This window comes from Syngnathoides biaculeatus, chromosome 10 (assembly GCF_019802595.1).
Source record: "Syngnathoides biaculeatus isolate LvHL_M chromosome 10, ASM1980259v1, whole genome shotgun sequence".
In the NCBI taxonomy this organism is placed as follows: domain Eukaryota; kingdom Metazoa; phylum Chordata; class Actinopteri; order Syngnathiformes; family Syngnathidae; genus Syngnathoides; species Syngnathoides biaculeatus.
Window position 1 is genome coordinate 21,740,945 of NC_084649.1, and position 25,323 is coordinate 21,766,267.

At 46.0% G+C, this 25,323-nt stretch overlaps 1 protein-coding gene across 1 annotated transcript; it reads left to right on the plus strand.

The window, feature by feature from the left end:
- Positions 1-6,264: 6,264 nt before the first annotated feature.
- dhrs3b (dehydrogenase/reductase (SDR family) member 3b) lies at positions 6,265-18,093 on the plus strand. The gene is made up of 6 exons (XM_061833706.1): positions 6,265-6,508; positions 13,661-13,804; positions 14,082-14,201; positions 15,973-16,211; positions 17,504-17,629; positions 17,708-18,093. The coding sequence occupies exons 1-6, from the start codon at positions 6,314-6,316 to the stop codon at positions 17,790-17,792; spliced, it is 909 nt and encodes a 302-aa protein (XP_061689690.1). The 5' UTR covers positions 6,265-6,313; the 3' UTR covers positions 17,793-18,093.
- The last annotated feature ends 7,230 nt before the right edge of the window (positions 18,094-25,323 follow it).

Genomic DNA, 25,323 nt, shown 5'->3' on the forward strand with positions numbered 1-25,323 from the left:
GGCTTCTATTTACCGAGCTCTTTTTCCAACTGATGCACTGCAATGCAGTTAGCTAGTCAAATAGCGCCAGTTTTTCTCAGCCTCATCGTGACACGGGTGTCGTTCCAGAAGACGGAAAAACCAAGACGGGGCAGGAGGTTTGATTACAGAGTGCAGAGTATACAGCACATTCCCCAAAGAAATGCAGCACACGTTGATAAACACTTAGACCACAAATTGTGTCCTCGGGCTACTGCCACAGATGTCTCCACTCAAGTTCTGTGAGAGAATGAAATTGAAATGGAACCCTTTAAGCCGTTAGCCAATCAGGCATGTGCCCCTTTTCGACTGGATGTGCCTTGCTAGCTTGATGCGGTTGTACTGTACTTGCTATTGACAATTTACGTTGATTAGCAGGTACAACTTGGTAGAAGCCAACATGGATCCAGTTTCCCCACGGATTTCAAACAATCTGCCTGATGTTCGGGGTCCTGACCACTCATCAAGTGTCCCAAAACGACAAACTACATGTAAGGATCGTTCCCTAGAACGGCACCCCACGTGGATGTAGTATCTTATTTGTAGTTCGTAAATGATGCAAGTTATAAGTCCAGTCTGGTTCTCCTCCAAAAGCTGATCAGGATGTTTGGAGACAAAGCAAAACAAGATGGTTTGGACGTGTTTAGAAGTGGAAATGGATCTGCCGGATAGGAGGAACGGCAAAAAACTCAAGAGAAAATTTTATGAATGTTGTGAAGACAGACTGACAGATACTGTTGCTGGAGTTGGAGCACAAGATACGAAGGACAAGGAAAGGTGACGGATGAAGAGGGTTAAGCCCAGGGAAAGAGGAAGCCGATTGGTGTGACAGTCTTCCCATCAGGATCGAAGGATTTTCTTTGTGAACTGGGTTCCTCAGGAGTCCAGTCCCAGTATGAAGTCACTGATCCTTGCCACTCTGGAGCAATTCCAGATACAGCAGGAGTCTAAAGTGCTTAAGCATGCTGAACACAGAAAGAAAGAGTAGGGTAAACAAATACAGATCAAGGAACTCAGTCGGATAGCTAATGCAATAATCATTGATTGATTGATTTGATAATGGGGCTCTTGACATGATGATCAACTGAAAATTAAATGCGCGGCTTGGTGGCGCATGTGTAGAGCGTTGGCCTCACAGTTCTGAGGACCGGGATTCCTGGTCTCCCCCTGCGTGGAGTTTGCACGTTCTCCCCGTGCCTGCCTAGGTTTTCTCCAGGTACTCCGGTTTCCTCCCGCATCTCAAAAGCATGCGATATTAATTAGACACTCTAAATTGCCCATAGGTGTGATTATGCGTGCGACTGTTGTCTGTCTCCATGTGCCCTGCGATTGGCTGACAACCACTTCAGGGTGTACCCCGCCTCCTGCCTGATGACATCTGAGATTGGCTTCAGCACCCCCGTGACCCTCGTGAGGATTAGCAGTTCAGAAAATGGATGAATGGATGAAAATTAAGTGTCGCTTTCAAGGTAAGCAAATCTGTCCATTGAATTCCACCCACAATTACAAAAACTGGTACAAGAATACTAGATTCTCGATGTGTCACTAGAAAACACTCACATCCAATAACTCGAATTCCCCAAAAAGATTGGCAGCAACAAAAGCGAGGACGTCCTTTGATTCTGAAGTACAACTAGACCGTCTACCACCATAGACAAGGGTGATAAATCCCTCTTGAGCATTTCAGTCGTACACTGTTACCTCCTCAGTAAAATGTGTCAATTTACTGTGGCTGAAGGTGTCCGGTTCAGTATTGTTTAATTCCTCATGATACTCAGCAAAGCGTCCAGGCCGAATTCCACCAATCGGCCCCAGACAGGAAGTGACAACGCTGCGGTTTCCGTGTCGGGCCTCGGAACGGCACTCGGGGGGCCAATTAGCACCCGTGAGAGGAAACACGGTGACGCTTTGACGCATTTGTCGCCTTCGAGCTGACAAAATCTGCAATCGACCTCCGCTCCGGTTTGTCAAAGAGCCGACGGAGGAAACGGAACCGATCAAGTTGCGTAACGAGCCCGGACAAAAGCAGGAACTCCAAAATCGAAGGAAATGCTGATTCTCAGAGATTTTTTTTTTTTTTTAATTCTACAATAGGCGAACAACAGATTTAGATAAGTTTTATTTTATTTTTGTAAAAGCAGGTGCTTGATGGTCTAAGTAAAAGTAGAAAATCTCTCAAGATGCCACGTTTGACTTTGAAGACCTTTAAAGAAAATTCTCACATTTCACAAAGAATGAGTGATATTGTTTTGCCAGTAGCCCCCCCAAAAATAAAAATAAAAAGTTATTTTAAAATGTATTTATTACTAATTTTATTTATTGTTTATTAATATATTTTTAATTTAAATTAAAAAATGAAATTAATGAAAAAAGCTTTTAGGCCAAAAAATATGAAAACAAGATTCTTTTTTTGTTTGTTTGTTTTTTGTTTTGTTCTGACTAATTCTTGGATGTGTGAATCTGGCCAGAATATTTCATTGGACACAATAATATAGCATAATTTTTGTCCAAACCAGTTTTTTTGTTTTTTTGGTTTGTTTAAATGTTGTTTCAGACCATAAAAAAAACAATCCCAGATTTTTATTTTTGTTTTTGCCTGCAATTATGCATTACATTTCTTTTTTTTTTTTTTAAATTATATCTGTCAGCTGTTTCAGTGATAATTTTCCTCAGGTTTTTTTTCAACTTCAGAGGAAAAAATTGTCCAAGAAACCTAAACCAAACTTTAAACTTAACTACTTTGTGCGGATCTAAATGCCATGTTTACATATTTTAAAATATTTATGTACAATAGCAGATATTTCCACATTTGTAAATCATCCCAAGTTTTCATTTGAGGGGTGAATAATTTGTAGCGAACGGACTTTTTACCTCGTTCCGGGTGAACTTTTGTCTTTGCTCACATTTTGATTTTAATGTTTGAAAAGCAACGCACGCACAAGACTTCGGCGGTGGGTGGAAAATATAGACGGAATAAATCCACGGCGCGTGCGGGCGCGCATAATCTGCCATGTGGGTTTAATATTAAAAGGGAAAAAAAGTGATAAAAAGGAACGAAGCGTGTCATCTAACAAGCGGTGTGGCAATTAAGAGGACGCCGCCGAGGCGACAAACAAGCATCTTTGTGAGCTCTGCTGCACTCGTACGCCCGTCAGGGACGTCGAAATTAGCGCCAGTACATGAGTCCAATTAGCTGACGGAACAACAGACGCCCAGGCCAACTACTGTGTGTGTTCATGTTCTCTCATTACAACAAAGTTTTCCGTGACCTTGTCTGGCCCTCAGGATGTTAGTCCACCTGGAGCTTGGAGTGGGGAACAATCTTGAAAAGAACCTGGATGTAAAAGATAAATGGCGGCACGGTGGGTCAGCTGGAAAGCGTTGGCCTCGCGGTTCTGAGGACCCGGGTTCGATCCCGGCCCCGCCTGTGTGGAGTTTGCATGTTCTCCCTGTGCCTGCGTGTGTTTTCTCCGGGCACTCCGATTTCCTCCCACATCCCAAATACATGCAACATTAATTAGACACCCTAAATTGCCCCTAGGTGTGATTGTGAGTGCGGCTGTTTGTCTTGATGTGTCCTACGATTGGGTGGCAACCAGTTCAGGGTGTACTCCGCCTCCTGCCCATTGACAGCTGGGTTAGGATCCAGCACTCCCCACAACCCTCGTGAGGATAAGCGGCAAAGAAAATGGATGGATGGATGGGTGGGTGGATGGAGACTCTAAATTGCCCTTAGGTGTGATTGTGAGTGCGGCTGTTTGTCTCTAGGTGCCCTGCAATTGGCTGGCAACCAGTTCAATCTGTGTCCCCGCTTCCTGACCGTTTACAGCTGGGAAAGGCTCCAGCACTTCCGCAACCCTAGTGAGGATAAGCGGCTAAGAAAATTGAGGCATGGGTGGTTAAAAGATCAACGGATGATCGTTAGGCCTCACACCCAGATCGGGTTCAATATGACCCATTTTTACATCCATTTTCTTTGCTGCTTATCCCCACGGGGGTCGCGGTCTAGTGCCAGAACCAATCCCAGCTGTCGTCGGGGAGGAGGCGGGCTACACCCTGAACTGGTCGCCAGTCAATTACACTCACAATCACACCTTGGGGCAATTTAGAGTGTCCAATTAATGTTGCACATTTTTGAGAAAAACCATGCAGGCACGGGGAGAACATGCAAACTCCACAAAGGTGGGACTGGGATTTGAACTGCGATCCTCAAAACTGTGAGGCCAACACTCTAACCAGTTGCACAACATCCCATATTGAAATTTCAGTTTAGCTTTTCACCTTGGAAAAATATGCATGCAAAAAAAAAAAAAATAGATTCGATGTTGTACCCAAATTCCCCTTTTTTGGCTTGTACGCGGAGATGGAAACTGCTTTTGGGTACAATTTAACACTCATGACCACAACAAATACCGTGTTAAATAGTACTTTGGTTATTTGTAGGTGCCAAAACGGATGCCATGAGTAAAGGAAGAGAGAGAGAGGAGGGGGGGGGGGGCGGGAGCTTATCTGAACTTTCCCATCTGATCTGTAGATGGCAGTGATAGCATATGTATTCATAGGCAAACTGATATTTGCAAGCGTTCCATTTTTTTGATTTCTTCGATAGTTGTCTGAAATGTGGATCATGAGAAGCACAACCATACCACTGACTGCACCACACACACAAAAAGCTCTTGCAACTGTCAATTATTAAAAAAAAATGAAAATAAATTAAAAATCACTGGCTGGCACATAGTGTTTGTTTACTTGTTTGGTTTCCCCCAAACAAACACACATTTGCATAAAATAGTGTCAAAATAATAATTGTTTTCAAACCTTTCACGTGGCACTGTGACCCCCACTCTGCATTGCTCTGCACATTTTTTTTGTTGGATGCAATAACTTTTGGTCACGTACGCGGGAAAAACGAGGACAAGAGGACGTTTTTGATCAATCATGCCTGGGAATCTCTTCATCCGTCACCAATTAAGCGTCTTCACATTTTGAGTTTTGTTATCTGTAAGCGGTCTCCAGTAAATAAAGACATCTATCCAGCCTTTTTCTTCACCACTTATCCTCACGAGGGTCGCGGGGAGTGTAATTGGCTGGCGACCTCCTGCCCGATGACAGCTGGGATTGGTTCCGGCACTCCCGCGACCCCCGTGGGGATAAGCAGCAAAGAAAATGGATGTAAAAATGGGTCAAATTGAACCCGATCTGGGTGTGAGGGCTAACGATCATCCGTTGATTTTTTTTTTTTTTTTTAACCATCCATCCCTCCATTTTCTAAGCTGCTTATCCTCACAAGGGTCGCAAGAAGTGCTGGTACTTATCCCAGCTGTCAACGGGCAGGAGGCGGGGACACACGCTGAACTGGTTGCCAGCAATTGCAGGGCACCTAGAGACAAACAGTTGCACTCATAACCACACCTCGGGGCAATTTAGAGTCTCCATCCATCCATTTTCTTCACCAAATATCCTCACGAGGGTCGCTGGAGCCTATCACAGCTGTCATTGGGCAGGGGACGGGGCACACCCTGAACTGGTCGCCAGCCAATCGTAGGGCACATAGACACAAAACAAACGCGCTCAATATCACACTAATGTGTCCAATTAATGTTGCATATTTTTGGGATGTGGGAGGAAACCAGAGTGCCTACCCGGAGAAAACCCACGCAGGCACGGGGAGAACATGCAAACTCCACACAGGCGGGGCAGGGATCGAACCCGGGTCCTCAGAACTGTGAGGCCGACGCTTTACCAGCTGATCGAATAACAATTAAAAAAAAAACAAAAAAAACCGTAGCCCTTCGGTGTTCCTAATGAAGTGACCAGCGGGTGGGCGTTGAGGGTGGGTGGGCTCGTTTGTTTGATGGGGGGGGGGGTTAGTGTTAACTTTTAATTCACAACGAAGGTGAACTCGCAATTTTTGCTGGAGGGGAGAGCGCGGGATGGGGGTGGGGGTGCACCCACCTGGAGCCCAGTTTGGCGGGGGCGCGTGTCCGTCCGGACCGAATGCCACCCCACCCGGCCCGACCCGACCCGACCCGACCCGACCCCCGCCTCTTCCTCCTCCTCTTGCTGGGCTCCACGTTGGGCGTATAAAAGCGGCGCACAAGAGCGAGTCGGGCGCCAGGGATGAGCGAGCAAGGCGGCGCGTTCCGGCAACTCCCGACGCCGTTTTGGGATCTGGGCGCGCGCCAACAAGCTCCTCGGGGTGCGCATGAGCTAGGCTGCAGGTGAGCCTTGTTTTTTTTTTTTTTTTTTTTGCCCCACCCCCCCCCCCTTCCCCCCCTCCTCCTTTATTTTGGCCATGGAGCTGAGGAGCGCGTGTCGGGTGCTCCTCTTCCCGGTCCAAATGCTCTTGTGCGCGCTGCGCTCGGCGCTGTCGTGGCTGGCGCCGAAGGCACGCAAGCAGCTGGCCGACGAGGTGGTGCTCATCACCGGAGGGGGACGCGGCATCGGACGCCACCTGGCCCACGAGTTCGCCAAGCAGGGCGCCAGGAAGGTAACGCGAAGACGCGCTTTTTGACGTCGTCGTCGTCGTTGTTGTGTCTGCGGAGTGGAGCGTGTGCGATTTTTGGGAAGTGTTACACAACAACAACCGGGGTGGGGGTGGGGAGGGGGGTCACGTAGAGGTTGCGTGGCAGACTGCTGGCGTAATTAAACAACACTTTTTTTTTTTTTTTTTTTTTGCAAATCCCGAGAGTGAGATGGACAATTTGACGTGTCGACGAGCCGTGCTGTGAAACTGCACTCAGAGGACATTTCATTAGGGACACCTGCCTCACCAATAAGACCCCCCCCAAGCCACTTTTGATTGCGTGTAAACTCATTACAATGAATAAAATATACATAGTGTACATGCAATATTGCTGTGCATTGCTGTATTGCATGTTTAAAAGATGTTTAAAGATAAAGAAATATGGTCGTGATTTAATAGTAGCATGGGAACGATTATTAACAGCCTCTAAACAATACTAATCGGCGTCTGTACAATACCTGCTACTGATACTGCAAGAAAAGTTAAATCCTCCTCGCCACTAGTTGGCGCTACACTGCAATGTGTTGACACCAGCAAATTCTAATGTCATGTCATGATCCAAGCCGCTTATCCTCACAAGGGTTGCGGGGAAGCCGGAGCCTACCCCAGCTAGCTTCGGGGGAAAGGCGGACTACGACCTGAACCGGTCGCCAGTCAGTCGCAGGGCAGATGTCTGCACCGCCACCGAGCGGGAATCGATCCCGCGATGCCCGCACCAAAAGGCGAGCGTGTGTACCACTACGCCAACAGTCACTCCAACAGGGAATCACGTGTGTCAGAAAGGCGGGGAAAAAAACCAACACAAAAAGGTCATAGGTCATTGTGTTCATTGAAATTTTATGTGGCAAAAGTATTTGTGCTCTCAGTACTCAAGAGTTGATACACATACTGAAATATAATCTTTAATAAAAAAAAAAAAAAAAAACAATTATCGGTCAACAATATGTCAAGTCATGCACGTCGACCAGCCGAATATGCAGAATATTCTGACTTCCAATTTACTACTTTGATATCAAAAAATGTACTCGTCATCTCATGTCATGATCCAAGCCGCTTATCCTCACAAGGGTTGCGGGAAAGCCGGAGCCCATCGCAGCTAGCATCGGGCGAAAGGCGGACTACACCCTCAACTGGATAAAAATGCACTTTAATGGCAAAATAGCTTCCTGCATCGGATTTCATTTTAGGAATGTGTTGTCGATCGCGATACGTGTCAAAAGTTTGAAGAAAGTTTTTATTCTGTGAAACCTTATCTTTAAATTGGAATTGGTGCTTAAAAATGCACGGGGGATCCGGTGTACCTAATGAAATTTCAGATTTTTCGTTATCCGGGCTTTGTTGGAAAACATTTGGACGTCTTTACCTCAGGTGGCAATTTATTGATGATCAGCGCCCCCGGCCCCCCCCCTGGGAAAAGACTGAAAATCTTTTTCACAGTGCAGGTGCCCAACAAAAGATGCCGTCCTGCTTTTCAGCACCTCATTGGTGGCCCTCACCCCCAGCCCAGGTGTGAAGGCATTGAAAACAACACCTGCACTAATGTGTGCCGCAAACTGCCTCCCGCCTGCATTGATGCTAAGACCAAAGAGTGGGGCCATGTTGAATGAGGCTAACCCCTGATGTGAACCGGCGCTGCCCCCCCCCCTTAACATCTCCCCTTTGTGATTGTCAGGCCAGAATTTCCTTTTTCCTCAGCGCGGACGTCCGCGCCGCATGAAAGGCAAACTGCGGAGTTTATGAATGAATCCTCGGAGATGCGACTCGGGGAGGAGAGCGCGGAACCGTTGCGCTACAACGCTCCAAAACAATAAACCTGAGAATTCTTTGGGACAGCAACCCAAAAAAATGAGGTGTCAAAAGAACTTGTACTACTTAAGTTTAAGTGCGGATACGTGTTTAAAAAAAAAAAAAAAAAAAAACGAGAGAAAACTGTTCAAACTAGAAGTATTCATTCAACTTGTGTACTTTAATTTAAGAAAGGTATAGAAACTGAAATGTAAGTAAGGAAAATGTCATGTCATGTCATTATCCGAGCCGCTTATCCTCACAAGGGTTGCAGGAAAGCCGGAGCCTATCCCAGCTAGCTCCGGGCTACTAAAGTTTAAGTGCGGATACGTGTTCGAGAGAAAATGAGAGAAAACTGGTCAAACTAGAAGTATTCATTCAACTTGTGTATTTTCATTTTAAGAAAGGTATAGAAACTGAAATGTAAGAAAAGGAAATGTCATGTCATTATCAGAGCCGCTTATCCTTACAAGGGTCTATCCCAGCTAGCTTCGGGCGAAGGGCAGACGAACTGGTCGCCAGTCAGTCGCAGGGAAGATATCGACACCGAGCGGGAATCGATCAGTGACTAAAGGAAAATGACACAACATATTTGCCACTAATCACTCGTGTATCACATTGCACACTTTGTTGTCTATGTTTGCATTTGCCGCGCTTTGCTTTGCTGCCTGCAGCCACGTTGCCGGTGAAAACGAGAATCTCTCTGTTCTCAATTGGCGTAGCTGGAAATAATCAAGGGGACACAAATCAAAGAAATAGTTGACGGCATCAAGCGATTCTCTTCAAAGCGGTCGAGGAGGCGGAATCGCCCCATTTGCTGAATTTGTTGCATCATCACTGCCTTGGTTTTCGTTCCTCCAGACCGCCAATCAATCAAGATCTGAATTTACATTGCTGCGTTTATGTTCATGACAAACAAAGTCAAGTTATCTGATTTCAGTTGTCCAGTTGTCCACAAAAAGTGCAGTTCAAACGCCGGCTTAGGTTCAGTAATGAAGTCCCACTGCCTGAAAATGTGGATTCGAAAGCCACAGTGCTGACAACAGCTTTGTGTGTTTTGTCCCGTAGGCGGGAAGCACACCACTCCCAGCTGGGTCTTGCCCCGCGACTGACCTTGCTGTCTCTGCAGTAATTAGACAGCGGCAGGCGACTGCCTCCTGAACTCGCGCTGCCCCCTCCGCGGGCGCCGCCTCTGGAGCCCTTCAGAGTGGCGGGCGTGAAATTTTTAAAGGAGGGCGGGGGGGGGTCAGACTTCAGAGCGGAACACGTGACCGTCGGCGAGTTGCGGCTAAAAGCGAACGGCGCTCCCTCGGATTGTTCCGTTGGCCTCGACGGTGCTTCCGCCTGTCCGAACAATTGGTCGTCGGGCGCAAAGTCAGTTGGAGCCGAGCTGTTCGCGATTGAGCATGAAAACGCTGAAATGAAATGAAGTTCACCAGCAAAGGTTCGACTGTAGTCTGTAATCTGAAATTTCCACCCAACGCCAAATTTCCTTAACTTTGTATGAGGAGCGTACGGCCAGCGGAGTCAAATTACAAACAACAAACATTCAGTTCCGAAGTCATGTGCAAGCAGTTGAAAACAGACATCATCAACGAGAGGCCTCGCATGTTGCGCATATTTTTACAAGGTGCATATTTTGCTGTTTTTACAAGGAGAAGAGTTTTACAAGAAACAACTCCTTTTACTTGGCCGTCGCTCGAAGGGAAGGAAATGATGATTTATTGGCCAAAGTATGTCCCGCGGAGACTCTTAGTTCTGGCTTGTCCGATCCCATCACGGAATATGTAAAAGAGCTCGGTCACGGAAAACTTGCGAGGACGTCGTCCTAGGATTTGCTTAGCGTTCCAACTGGCAGATGTTGCGCGGATCACATTTTCCTGATCATCTGCTTGGATTTCAGTTGGCCTTCGTTTGCGTCTGTCTGACTCAATTAACTCAATAAGTCGATTTTTTTTTTTTCCCCCGACTGGTTGAGTGGTGGGTGTCGCGGGAGGTTAATTAAAAGTGCTTTCTTACTGTTTCCTTTCAATTTTGCTAATCCTTGTTTGCTCCGATCTTATTATGTGTCCTGACGGCTGATAAACCTTAATGAATCAAATGTGCTTTTGAAGAGGTGAGGGCTGACACTTAATGAGATTTTTTTTTTTTTTTTTTTTGGGGGGGGGGGTTTGGTGGTTTCTTTGTCAGCTTTTGTTTGCAAGACTCCAATCCCATTAAAAGCTCTCGCTTATTCATCAGGACCTATCTGCTGTGCGCTTATCTCTCCTGGCCTGGCAAACAAAACAAAACGAAAAAAAAAACCTAATCAAGTGTCATAAGTTAGCGGAGGCCTCCTAGCGCCTGGTGTCAAATTTCTATGTTTGCTTAGCCTCTGACTGGAGGCCATCGACAAACACAAGCAACAGTTCTGGCCGGCCAACTCAAAGACCCAAAGGCCCAGGCCGGGACCGCCTTTTCGATGGACACTAAGGCATCAGTATACGCTCATAGTTGTTGATAAAAAGGTTTTGGGTATTTTGAAAGCCAGTACAGTATAAATGCAAAGTTACTGATTGATTTTGGGATGCTGGGACTTTTTCAGGAGAAGCGGCACTAAAACGGGCCAAAATCCAGATGTCACTGGGTTAAGCCGGTCAAGAGATCCATCCATCCATTTTCTTCATTGCTTATCCTCACGAGGGTCGCGGGGAGCGCTGGAGTTGATCCCAGCTGTCAACGGGCAGGAGGCGGGGCACACCCCGAACTGGTCGCCAGCCAATCGCAGGGCACATCGAGACAAACAGCCGCACTCACAATCACATCTCGGGGGAATTTAGAGTGTCCAATTAATGTTGTTTGGGATGCATGTTTTTGGGATGTGGGAAGAAACCGGAGTGCCCGGAGGAAACCCACGCAGGCAACAGGGAGAACGTGCAAATTCCACACAGGTGGGGCCGGGATCTAACCCAGGTCCTCAGAACTGTGAGGCCAACACTTTACCAGCTGATCCACCGTGCCGCCTAAGTTTGATATAAATCAGATGAAATAGTCTTAGAAAGACCCCCAAAATGACCAAAATGGCCGATTTAGAGTGTCCAATTAATGTTGCATGTTTTTGGAACGTGGGAAGAAAGGCGAGTGCCTGGAGGAAACCCACGCAGGCACGGGGGAGAACATGCAAACTCCACACAGGCGGGTCCGGGATCGAACTCGGGACCTCAGAACTGTGAAGCTAACGCTTTACCGGCTGAGTCACCGTGCCGCCCCAGGTCAAGAGATTAGCGAGATAAATCGGGATTTCAACATTTCTACAGCGGTAGCACCTCTTACTTCCGCAAAGTACCCAAATGTGAGTAGAGTATGAGCTTGAATCTGCCAACGTCTTTAAGACGATACAAACATGGGTCATATTTTTACTTGTGCAGGCAGAATTTCAGTCGCTTAGTGTCGCAAATATGTGGTGTCGGGGCGCTACTATTCTGCTATTCTAAGATGCCAAAACAATCCGTGATTCAACGATTGATCGCATTTTCTAGTGAGGAATTTTGGGAATTCAAGCAGCTTTCAATGTATGAAAAGTGCTCTACAAATCAAGTTATGATTTTTGATAGCGATGTCGACGTCGACTCAAATCATTTGCCGTCAAAGAGCGAGAAAATAACTCTTCAAACCCAAATGCCCGCACCTAATTGAAACTCCAGAGGATCTGATCAACGGGCCGGCGCGGACTAAACCGCTAACGCTGAATTCCCTCTCTCAGATATTAGCCGAATCTCACTTAGCCGCACGTTTGCAGACTTCCCGCGCGGAGATGACAGCGCTCGTCTGCTCGAAAAGCCGCGTAATCTCTTGGAAAATTTTTCGCTCGGAGAGATGAGGACTGCTCACCCCCTGATTTCATGACCTTCCCCCGACCCCGGAGACTGACGGATCTAATTGCCCAAACGCCGGTACCCCCGCCGACGTCCCAGCCTTCCCTACCCCCGCCTCGTGGACCCCGAGGCTTCATTTGGTCCGCCGCCGGGACTTGGAGAAGATTCTTTCGCACACGAGCGTTTAATCTGGCTCAAAACTATTTGTCAGAGTGAAAACGGCCTCTCGGTTCACTCAAGGAAACCAGTTTTGCTTATCTGCGCGGCTCCACGCGGTCTCACTGCCAGAAATATTGTGCAAGGCATGCAACAGTATTTTGTCGGCCCTGGGAGAGCGTCACATGAAGTTTGTTTTTCACCCCGACGCTGGGGTTTAAAAAGCTCTACCTTCACCCGTGCATTTTTCTTCACTTCTTCACTTTTGTAAGAAATCACATTAACTTTGATGTTAAATATGACACTCGCACGCTTTACCTTGAATTGCTGTTGTTGCATGTCCGAGTTTTTGGGTTTGAATCTCGGGATGCCTGTTTGGGGTAATTTCCAGTTCCTTCAGCTACTTCTCAACTCCGAAGATCATTCACGTTATCATGTTAGCGTCACTGAAGATGCCAAATTGTCTACGAATGTAAGCGAGTGATTGTTTTGTTTTTTGTTTTGTTTTGTTTTTGGGTGCTTCCAAATCCTTTGGGTCACGTTGGCCTTATCATACCTTAACATCTTTCCATCCATTTGAACCAGGAAGTAACCCCCCCCTTTCCCACTTTAGTTTTCACAGTCGATTTTCTGGACTTTGTGGGTCTGATCGGCTGAAATGTTGTCGTGTGAAGACTCGTTTGTGTTTGCCGACGTGTCTGCCACATGCATCTCTTTAGCGTAAAGCTACTCGGCTAGACGACGTTAACATAGCGAAGTATTGCTACCTCTGTAAGTGAAAACAAAATCCAATGTTTTGATATTCTTCTCAGCAACTCTGATCCCCGTCCTCTGGTAATGATCGACACAAAAGTTGGACTGTTATTGGTGCGCTAGTAGAAATGGGTGGGGTGGGCCCGTGCGCCATCGCGCTTGCAAATCTGCACGAAAACTCAGAATATTTGTTCCAAGTAGACACACATAGATATCGAAAGACGTCGCTTATTTCGTGTAGTCTTGACCAATGTTCCCTCTAAGTTGCAAGTTCTAAGCACACTGCTGCACAGCCTACTTCTACTTCCTGGTTTACCTGACACCGCCCCCCTCCGCTCTTAAAGGGGTACACTCATAATTACAAATAGGACACACACACAAGCAACTCGAGATTTGCAGGCATGACTGGTGGACCACACCCGTAACTATATATATGCGGGCATGACTCACCACACCTGTACATTTATCAAATGCGAGTGACTGATTATTTGTATGATTATTATTTGTATTTAATCCTGTGTGTACAATACCTCTGCTTTTTACTTTAACCGACTGACTTTTGGCGCAGGTGATCCTGTGGGGCCGCACTGAGAAGTGCCTGAAAGAGACGGCTGAGGAGATCTCCCTGGCGGGAACCGAGTGCCACTACTTCCTGTGCGACGTGGCCAATCGGGAGGAGGTTTACAAGCAGGCCAAGGTCGTTCGAGAAAAGGTACGGCGCGATGATGATGATGATGATCAGCAAAACGTTTCGCTACGATTCCTCCTCTCGGTCCTCCGAGCACGCGCGTTGGCTGAGAGTTGCGCCGTCTCTCGCATCTGGCGTATAGATTTATACTCCAACTGAAATCTCGGAATAAGAGCGCAGAATGTTGATGACAGCTCTGGTGCAGCAAAGTGCATTATCTCATGGAAGCAGACAGCCGGGGCTTTTGCCAATGTTTTTGTCTTTTTTTTTTCTCCCCTCTCTCGTCGTGTTCTGCTCTCAGGTGGGAGATGTTACGATATTAGTGAACAACGCAGCTGTGGTCCACGGCAAGAGTCTGATGGACAGCGACGACGATGCTCTACTGAAATCGCAGCACATCAACACCATGGGACAGTTTTGGGTAAACAGGCTTATAGAAGCGAGTTATTTCAGCTCATGTCCTTTGTCTTCTAGTCTAGTGATGGTCCAATTTCATTTAATTGGTCCAAAATTGAACTTTAAAAAAACCTACAAGTGTATCTTTGTTCATCTATCTACAGTAGGCCATCAGGGATGACAATGAAATGCTCTTAAATAAGAGAAGCTCCGATTAACCTGCGTATTCTGGTGCCAAACATAGAACAAAATAATGGTTTTTGGGTCTTAATAAACCGTTCATAAACCAACTGTTTGGTGGTGTGCTGTGGGATTTTCCTTGTGTTAAAATATGTGCCTCGGTTCAATAAGCCAGTTATTCTCAAACAGTGTGCCGGGGTACATTAGTGTGCCGTGAGCGCTCTTCAGGTGTGCCGTGGGAAGTTATCCAATTTTATGTAATTGCTAGAAAAAAACATTTATTTCCAAGAAATAATGTATCTTTATTCATCCATTTATGCCAGTGAGGCACAATGACAGACAGAACAAAAAAATCCTCATCTATTAGATGGCAGGAAGTAGGTACAGTAATTAATCTATCCATTTTTGGTGATATTTACTTTTGTTGGTGTGCCCCGGAATTTTTCAAGTGTAAAATATGTGCCTTGCAATAAGCTATGAAACATGAACAATACGTTGCTGGAGATTGTTTAAAAAAAATCCCAATTAAAATTAACTGAAAACAAATTAAAAAATTCCTGGGTTCAACATGCTTCGTTTAAAACAATGTACAGGTAACATATTAAATTCATAAAAGTGATCGTGGACTCTACCTTTTAAAGTCACTTTTTTTTTTTGCTAATTTTCCATTGTCACTGTAATTTGGTTTATTATCACAGATAGGCTTGTGAAGTGCAATAACAACAACAAAAAAAAGCTAAGAAAATCACGAAAACTGTGTTTCAGCTAGGATACTTTTTCGCCTGTAGGAGTATCTTAACATTTTACGTTGAATTCTAATTTCCAAATGTCCTCCGTACTTGGCTATCAACTCATCTAACCCTAATTAGCATGATGTCACATTAAATACCAAAGCCTCCTTAGTTGTGGTCGTAGTAATAGCAAAAGCAGTACGAAAGTCGTACTAGTATCTGTCTGAGCAGAAGCAGTGGTGTCCTTAGTGGTAGTAGAAATATTATGAAGTGTAGCATTAGTTCGATCAGTAGCGTCGACAGCAGTTTTAGCATTATTAGCCGTGACATAGCTCCAATTATTGGATAACTGTAAACAGTTCGCCTTTTTTGTGCTGTATTCGCTAACAGCTTTTATTGTGCTTCAAGTAGAAGCAAAAACAGTCAACAGGACCGGCGTGCTTAAAGTTCAAATAAAATGAATAAGTCCCGCATGTTAGTAGTACGGTAATTACTTTTCCTTGCAAATGTCACGGCGCCTAAGATATTGAATTTGAAATGGGGAAAGCCAAGATTGGAAGTATCCAAAAGGCTTAACGCGGGACTTTCCGAACTCCTGTGAAAGAACCTTCCAACTTGTCAAGCCTGATAAGTTTGGAGGTTCAGGTTAAGCGGAATTTTTTCTGAAGGCCTCATTTCCCGAAACATTCAAAGAGGGCATGTGGAAGTCATAGCGTCATTACTCTAAATGGAGATCAGAAGACTGAAATATGCAGATGGAAATTCAATTATCCCCTAAATGGAAATGGGAAAATAATCTGAGGCTTGACACTTGGCCAGTTCTCGACTAGATTTCATTCCCATTGTTTCATAACATCTGTTACCCTCCCTCCATTCTCCTCTCAGACCACAAAGGCCTTTCTGCCCCGGATGCTGGAGCTTCAGCACGGCCACGTAGTGTGCATCAACTCCATCTTGTCCCAGTCGCCCATCCCCGGGGCCATCGACTACTGCACATCCAAGGCTTCGTCTCTGGCCTTCATGGAGAGCCTGACGCTGGGCCTGCTGGACTGTCCCGGCGTTGGCTGCACCACAGTCCTCCCCTTTCACACCAACACCGAAATGTTCCAGGGCATGAGAGTCAGGTGGGAATAGCTCTCCTTTTGTTAATGACTTTTTTTCAACCGTCTGTATTTCCTGGCGCGACTCAATCCCATTTGGCATTGGACAAGAACATAGTATTCCAAAAGTAGTTTCATATTGATCGAAGACTACTTCTACCAAGTCTTTGTTCAATACAATACAATTCATACCAAAACTGATCTAGTTTTCGGGACAACATTGGTTAATTGCCGGTCGCAATGGTGACCCCAAGCAAGGACTGCTTCCTGTGCAATAATCATAGATTTAAAGAATAGTTTTTGCTGATATGATACGTTCTATCGCTGAAGAAACAATAGGAAGCAGAACTGGAGGTAGCAGAAATGAAGAGGCTGAGGTTCTCGCTCGGAGTGAACAGGCTGGGTAGGATTAGAAATTAGCTCATTAGAGGGAGAGCCAAAGTTGGATGTTTTGGAGACAAGGTGAGAGAGAGCAGACTTCCATGGTTTGGACATGTTCAGAGGCGAGACTGAGTAGATTGGTAGAAGGGTGCTGGATACAAGCGGGCCGATATGACTATCCTCCGCGGGGTGTCTGGGCTCTCTCTTAGAGGTAGGGTGAGAAGCTCGGTCATCCGGGAGGAGCTCAGTGTCAAGCCGCTACTCCTCTGCATTGAGAGGAGCCAGATGATGATTCGGATGCATCCTGGACGCCTCCCTGATGAGGTGGTCCGGGCACATCCCACCGGAAAGAGACTCCGAGGATGACCCAGGACATGCTGGAGAGACTATGTCTCTCGGTTGGCTTGGGAACGCCTCGGGATCCGTCCGGGAAGAGCTGGAAGAAGTGGCTGGGGAAAGGGAAGTCTGGGTATCCCTGCTGAAGCTACTTCCCCCGTGACCCGACCTGGAAAAGCGGTAGATCATGGATGGATGGATGGATGGATGGGTGCTGAGGATGGAGCTCCCAGGAAAAAGAGGAAGAGGAAGACCAAAGAAAATGTTGGTGGATGGACATGAGGACAGTGGGTGTTGGAGAGGAAAATGCGCGAGATAGTCTTAGATGGAAAAAGATGATACCCCGTGGCGACCCCTAACGGGATAAGCCTCATTGTAATTGTCCACCAATTCATATTGACTTCAGCCCCATTTCCACCGAGCAGGTCAGTTCACTTTGTTTCGATACGCTTTTGTCAGTGTTTCCATTTGTAAAGAATCACAAAATGTATTGCATCTAAGGACCAACACTGAGCGTAATCACCCAGACTCCAAGCCCTCATCGGGATTGTCCAATCGGTCAGCTTGTTTTCCTAGCAGCGTTGGTGTTTGTTTCCCAGATTCCCTCAGCTGTTCCCGCCGCTCAAGCCCGAGGTGGTCGCCCAAAAGACTGTGGATGCGGTCCGAGCAGACGTGGCTTTTCTCTACCTGCCGTGGACCATGCACGCGCTCGTCATTCTTAAAAGGTGAATTCGCGTCCCGTCCGCTGTGGTGACTTCCCACCGTTCTTATTCTTGCTAATATTCTGCGCCCTGTTCTTGTAGCTTCATGCCACAGGTTGCACTTGAAGAAATCCACAAGTTTACGGGGAGTTACACCTGCATGAACACATTCAAAGGCCGGACATGAGATTCGGCGCTGGTTCAAGGCGCCTTCGCCACCCCCGAGAGTTCAAATAGGGGACGATGGACCGATATGTGCTCGGAGGCGGGGAAGACGTCATCGCGGAGGGATATTTTTTGCATCTGAAAAGTGAAATGACATTTTGAGAAAGGACTTTTTGGAATGTCAGGGAACGTGTTTGTATAATATTGTACAGAGATGTCTTCTCAGAAGCCATGTATAGGTTTGTACCTGTCACATTTTGTTTTAGTCAGATTTTTCGTTTAACTCGCTTTTATTTTTGATTTGCATAAAATCAGGACAATAAAATGCAGTTCGAGAGATGACATTCCTTTTGTGCATAATTCAAGAATTTAGTGTCTGGAGTTCGACACCTTTAACACTTTTTTTCTATTTATGTCAGGTCTGTGTTCAGCGAATGCGACATGGCAGAGAATATTGCCAAAGATATAAACGAAGCGATTGGGGGGGTTTATCTGCGGTCGAACTTAGGTGAAATTCGACATGATGAGCACGTCGATCGGGACCTTGCCGTTGCCCGTCTCCGATGATCTAAGGCGTGTTTTGACCCAGTATGGTCTTCGGCTTCCGTGTCTCAACTCCATCTCCGGCACCACATAAAACGGCCATTACTGCTCTTTTATAGGGGGCGAAAAGTCAATGTCACACATTAAATCGACGACATGTGAGTCAGCATCGGCGAAATGCTTTCACTTTCATAAGGTGACTGGGCACTTTTGGATGTCGTTGTAATACGTCGAGTTTGTAGATGGCCCGGTATTGGTGGGTGGATGGATTTTGAGGTTGAGGTTTGAGGTCTTCTTCTTCTTCTTTCGGCTTGTCTCGATTAGGGGTCGCCACAGCGTGTCATCTTTTTCCATCTAAGCCTATCTCGTGCATCTTCCTCTCTAACACCCGCTGTCCCCATGTCCATCTATCAACTTTCCTTTGGTCTTCCTCTCGCTCTTTTGCCTGGCAGCTCCATCCTCGGCACCAATACCAATACCAATATACTCATTCTCTCGCCTCTGGACATGTCCAAACCATCCATGTCTGCTCTCTCTAACCCTGTCTCCAAAACATCCAACTTTGGCTGTCCCTCTAATGAGCTCATTTCTAATCCTATCCAACCCGCTCACTCCGAGCGAGAACCTCAACATCTTCAGTTCTGCCACCTCCAGGTCTGTTTCCTGTTGTCTCTTCAGAGCCACCGTCTCTAATCCGTACATCATGGCCGGCCTCACCAATGTTTTATAAACTTTGCCCTTCATCCTGGAGGATACTCTTCCGTCACAGAGAACACCAGGCACCTTCTGCCAACTGTTCCACCCCGCTTGGACCCGTTTCTTCACTTCCTTACCACACTCTCCATTGCTCTGTATTGTTGACTCCAAGAAACAAGGTGACATATTGTTCACTGAGAATATAGATACTGGTTCTGTCAACTTTTTCTCATTTGGAGAAAACCAAGCTGCTGGAATTGACCAGACCGGTCAGATCGCTGACAGTTATGACTAATATTCAATTGTGGTTAATCTCTGTGAAGCAATTTGTTATTGACTGTGGTAGGCATCTTGATATGTTCCTCCAAGGATTTACAATAAATCTCAGCTCAGAGGTGTTAGAGGCTAATATTAGAGAAAGGATCTTCTGGATTTGGTGAAGATGAGTCACCCGCTACTCACAAATTGTCCAACGTAAAACCGGATCTTTCCATTCACGATCAGGATTAGCAACTTCTGTTTCCATCAGTTGCTTTTTGCTTGAAAAAATGTTTTCCCAATAAGATCTACGATTTTATGATTACTTCCTGAAAGTTCAAAGTGTGCACTACACATTGATTGGGCACCCCTGGCCCCTGGGTCATTTGTAGTCAAAGGAAAAAAAATATTGAATAAACAAATGAGTTGCAGGATTCTTGATAATGTAATCTTTGGTGGGTCGGACTACACAACAAAACTTGTCATTATCTGGCCCACGGGCTATATTTTGCCCACCCTAGTCTCCAATCGTGTGTGTAATCTCATCCTGCCGTCTCGCATCCAGACGAGAGTAATGACCAATTCCATGTGCGCATTGCGATCGCTCGGTGACCACTCTGCCGAGGACGGTCGGCCTGGGGGGTGGGGGGGTTCTCATCCAAGCTGTTGCGAAAGCCGAGCGGGACGGAGCTTCTCCTCGGGATGGGAAGAGGTCGAGGAGGCACTTCGTTCACGTATACTGGAAGAGGAGGCCTACAATGGTTTGGAAATCTCCCGGGGCAGGTTCAGTGCAAGGTTAGCCAAATACTGAATAAATCAAAGAGAGCTTGGAAGGGCTTTTTCCCTGCTGAAGGTCTTCAGCGTCAGGGTGACTGACCTAACGCAGGTGGAAGCTGATTTTTCTTTTCTTTTTTTAAGGAAAAGAGGGGTATCGCATTGCTGTCAAAACTGCGACCGAACGCCACAATGTTTACGCTTTGGCATTTCGCTTTTATTCAAGCCCGCCTGCGCACACGCGATGGCAAAGTCGGCGTGCAATTTTATCCGCTCCGCTGTTTCTCATTTTAAAAGGCGCCAAGGTGTGAGTAAGACACGCAGGATGAACCCTGATCGCAGACTTGCTCGAGCACTCATTTAGGACACAGGGCTAATTACGGCTCTCAAAAATAATTGTGCATTTTCTAGCTGTTATGAAAAAAAAAAAAGTCAGTTTACAAAGCTGAGCCTTTGTGTTGACACCCTTAAATGTCAGATTTGCTATTTCCTAAAGTAAGTACACCCCCCCCCCCCAATTTTTGGTGAATATTTTATCATACGGTTTATTTTCACAGGGAAACGTTTAATGGACGGGGATGGTTGTATTATTCCATTCGTGGGCAGCGTCCCATTTTTGGGACATCATGATTTTCACGCATTACATCCTTCAGTTTTTGTGCCAAACATATATGTGGGTTGATCTGAGATGACACGCTGTGGCGACCCCGAAAGGGATAAGCCAAAAGAAACTTACTTTACATCCTTCAGTATATCAAAATATTTAAGTGTTTTAATCTGATTCTGATTCTGGTTTTTGGGACCATCTACTAAGAAAACCCAAGTATCCTCTCGTGGGAAGCGTCCCATTTTTGGGGCGAGATTATAAATGAGTAAAGTTATCATAAAATTTAACCGTAAATGAAACAACACTTCTTTTATTTCTTTGATTGTGGACTGTTAGGAGACTTTTATCTCAATAAGGCAAAAAAATTGCCACCCTGTCCATGAATGGGTTAATATTAGATGGTAAATCTGGAGTTTGTTTGCTTTTGTGCACAGTAATGTGCTTAAATAAAAGCAATGATGCAATTTTTTTCCCCCTTGAGCTCTATAAACAACTTCTTGGTGGTTATTTTGAGCACTTTCATAGTAAATCTGACGATATTTGTGTTTGGAATTTTGGAGTTGTCAGTTATTCGCGGATTAAAACAAAAATGTTCACGTTCCCCAAGCATATGTCGTGTGCAACAACATTTTTAAAGTTTCTATTTTTTTCAGAGCTATATGTAAACAGCTTCAAAGTCATATTTAGGCAGCTTTGTTTTGGTTTTAGCTAGCTCGCCCGTTCAGTTGGACGAGCTTCAACGGCCGCTAACACCGGTTAGGCGGTGGACTCTAACCTGGACCAACACACACGGACCCGCTGATGTTGCCCTGAGCCAACGGTCGCGCCAAGGCGGCCCCGGGGGCATCACGGCGAGGCGGCATTTGCGTCGGCACCTTATCCACCGCTCTACCCGCCGCCGGGCCGCTCGGCACTCGGGGTTCATCCGTCACGGGGGCGACTGGCGTGATAAAAAAGAGCCGGGCCTAACCCACGGCAAGGGGCCGGCCGTGACGCCTCAGTTGACCTGTCGAGCGGCCAGATTTATTGTACACAGAGGGGTTAAAGGTCGAGGGGCGCAACAAGCCCAGAGGGTGTCAGTCAAAACACACACACAAGCACAGTAGATAAATGTAGTAAAGTCATGCGAATCCATAAAAGGGAGGAGGGCAGCGGTATGTGAAGTGAGAAAAGGCGCGTTGAATACATTCCAGCGTGAGGCAGGCAAATAACGTTTGTTCTAAAATAAACCCCCATCTGTAACGGCTCGCGTGCCGCTGCCCCGGGCTCATTAAGAACGTCGTATCCAGGCAAAAAATGATAAGAACCGCCAGGGCTGAGCGAGCTGGAGCTGCAATAAAGATTACAAAAAAGAAACAATTGCATTTCTCTGGTAAACGTTGAGAAATGTCACCGAGGCATAATATCCACAGAAAGAAATGAATTGGGGGCTTTGACACTGATACAATTCAAATACGTGAGCAGCATCAGAATAATATTACGTACCTCGCTATGTATCGTAATTCCCGGTTCACAGAGCGCACCTGGTTATAAGCCTCACCCAGTACATTTGTAAAGGAAATACTATTTGGTACATACGTACGCCGCAGCCGTGTAAAAGCCGCAAATGAAACACGAGATATTTAAAAAGAAAGACGGTACAAAGAGAGTTTAACGCTAGCACCGACGCGCGCTAACGATAGCGCCGCGGGAACAGGGCCGGTGTGACGGTCCGAGCGCTCCCCCGTGCTGAAAAGTCCCCTTAGGATTAATGCGCATGCGTGTAGAATTTTTGGAATTTTTAGAATTTTTCTACTTGAAACTTCCCCATCCATGCTTCTTCCGCGTGTTCATTTTCGCCCCGCGTGCATTTCGCTACGGACGTCTCACAAAGCCGAACACATCGAATGAAAGCTCTCTGCATGCTGCTGACAATATTAAGTAATTTCAACGCGTGAAAATGATATGACACTTACTTTCACGATCCCAAATGTGTCTTAATGACCGAGCTGGAACAATCCTCTTTTGAATCTTGCTCAATGTGCTTTCTAGATGATAAATAATAAATAATACTTTTGCATTTCTTTCTGTATTCTTTCATTTGCTGTGTTCGGCTTTGTGAGATGTCCGTAGCGAAATTCACGCGGAGCGAAAATGAACGCACGGAAGCCGCGCAAAAATGAACACACGGAAGAAGCATGGATGGCGAAGTTTCAGACAGGCACGGATGTAGAAAAAGTAGAAAAATCCCCAAAATTCAAAAAAATCCATACACATGCGCATCAATCTGAAGAAGACCTTTCAGCAATGGGAGCGAACAAACCGTTACAGCGGTTAAAAAAAAAAAACATACTGGTAAAAATCACTGAGACACGGCAGTAACACGCTAGCGCAGCGCTAATACGGCCAGACTGGTAAAAGCCACTTCCTCGGCACATATATTCCACCGGTCTCACTCTTACCTTTTCCGCTCGAGTGCCCCCCTTGCGGCCGCTAGAAAAAAATGCACAAATTAACCGCATCACCGCATAAACCGCAGGGTTGAAAGTATGTGAAAAAAAGTCGTGGCTTGTGGGCCGGAAATTACGGTAATAAAGAAGGTAGCGTTAACTTTTGTGGCCCCGGCTGCCCCGCCGTTGACTCCCATTCATTTTCATTTCCTCGTTCAGTCTTGATTCAAACAATAATTCAACATAGAGGGCTAAAGATTGTGCTCAAAGGCAAATCCGCCATTTCAAGCTGTTAAAAAAAAGTTAAAGATACTCGAGCAAAACCTGTTGACGGCCCTAAAAGTGCATGGTGAAATTGGTGTCAGAGGCTATATTTTGTTTTTTTTTTCTTACTATCACGACTGAGTATGGGGTTTTGGGGCATCATATTCATAATTTTTCAAGTACATGGACAGGATGATATTGTTAAAAAAAAATTGTGCTTTTGAGGTCTCCAGAAAGCAGATTCATTACTCTATCTTCAAATTTTGACCTTATTAAATATTTTGAAAAAATAAAAGATGAGCAATTTTGCCATGCTCGTCTGCTTCCAAATGGGCTTCATCTGGATTATTTCTCTGAAATGTATTCAAAATGGTAGCTGTGGATTAAAATAGATGAGTACATGTTCAATTTTACGCAACACCTGAAGCTGCTTGTTAGCATTTTCTAGCGTAGATTTAAAAAAAAAAAAGGGGGGGGGGTATCTGGGTAGATCGTTGGCCTCACAGTTCTGAGGACCGGGGTTCGAATCCCGGCCCCACCTGTGTGGAGTGTACTCCGAACTCTCCGGTTTCTTCCCACATCCCCAAAACATGCAACATTGCCATATTTTCCGCACCATAATGCACACCCAAAAGCCTTTAATTTTCTCAAAAGCCGACGGTGCGCCTTATATTCCGGTGCGCCTTATATATGGATCAATATTGAGCATTTAGTGCAGCGCCATCTCATGGGTACATAACGTAACCCCACCCTCTCGTGTAGCATCTATTCTATGCGCCTTATAATGCGCTGCTCCTTATATATGAACAATTTTTTTTAAAATAGGCCATTCATTGAAGGTGCGCCTTATAATGCTGAAAATACGGTGATTGGACACCCTAAATTGCCCGTAGGTGCGACTGTTGTGTGTCTCCGTGTGCCCTGCCATTGGCTGGCAACCGGTTCAGGGTGTCCCCCGCCTCCTGCCCGTCGACAGCTGAGATCGGCTCCGGCGCTCCCGCGACCCTTGTGAGGATAAGCGGCTCAGAAAATGAGTAGATGGATGGATTTCATAAAAGGAAAAAAAGAGAGAGTGATTCCTTCCTCACGAGGGCCCATAAAAAAAAAGAGCAACAACAAAAAAAAAGAACCCCTCTGGGTCATCGGGCTGTGTTTCACATGTGCTTTCCAGCGCTGCGCTTTTGCAGCGCCGACAGTTAGCGGCGCGAAAGCGGGAGGCGAGCGCTTAGGGACAAACAAAGCCGAGGGAAGGCTGCTTTTCAGAAGGCAACAACACTCGCAAGGGGAAGGGCGTGGGAGGGTGAACCAAAGTTCACATCGCCGCAATGCTCGCATTTGCAAAGCCCACCGGGCACCGGAGCGGGAGAGCGCTCCTGAAAAGTCTCCCTTCCCACACCGGCCAAGGCCTCGTCGAGCTTTATTTATTACCATTGTGCAAAAAGTGTCGCAGCTGCAAGTGAACTCTGCGACCCGCCGTTGTTTTTTTTTGTTTTGTTTTGTTTTGTTTTTTTAATGCCCGCGTGCTGGTCTTGTTCAAGGTGAATCAGATGTGGGTCAGGCGGAGGGCTCGGTATCTCACGCCAGGATTCCATACCGGCACTTGGAACCAGAACTGAACAGTGAGGTCATAGGAGATAATTCCAAATCTTGCTTTGGACCACAGGTTTTTTTTGTTTTTTTTTTTTAGGTTTGTGGACCATCTTTAGTTCATCATTCGACAGAATCCCAACGTTAAGATTCCCACTTTGTGACGTCAGGATCTCTCTTCATTCATGAAAAAGTGTGGAAGGGAGCTCGAACGCTCTCATAACGCACATTTCTCCCGCTGAAACACAGCCCGGTGTTCCCCAATAACATAACAACCGTGTTATTTTACATTTTACCGACACCAAACCAAAATAACCGTAATAATAATCGCAACAAATGATTTTACTATATACCGAAAACTGGAAGAGCTCATCGCAATTTCCTCACAATCCACT

Excerpts from the sequence above, each read along its gene's own strand:
- dhrs3b (XM_061833706.1), top strand. The coding sequence starts at position 6,314 with ATGGAGCTGAGGAGCGCGTGTCGGGTGCTCCTCTTCCCGGTCCAAATG. Across the intron at positions 6,509-13,660 it reads CCAAGCAGGGCGCCAGGAAG|GTGATCCTGTGGGGCCGCAC; the intron begins GTAACGCGAAGA and ends CTTTTGGCGCAG. Across the intron at positions 13,805-14,081 it reads CCAAGGTCGTTCGAGAAAAG|GTGGGAGATGTTACGATATT; the intron begins GTACGGCGCGAT and ends TTCTGCTCTCAG.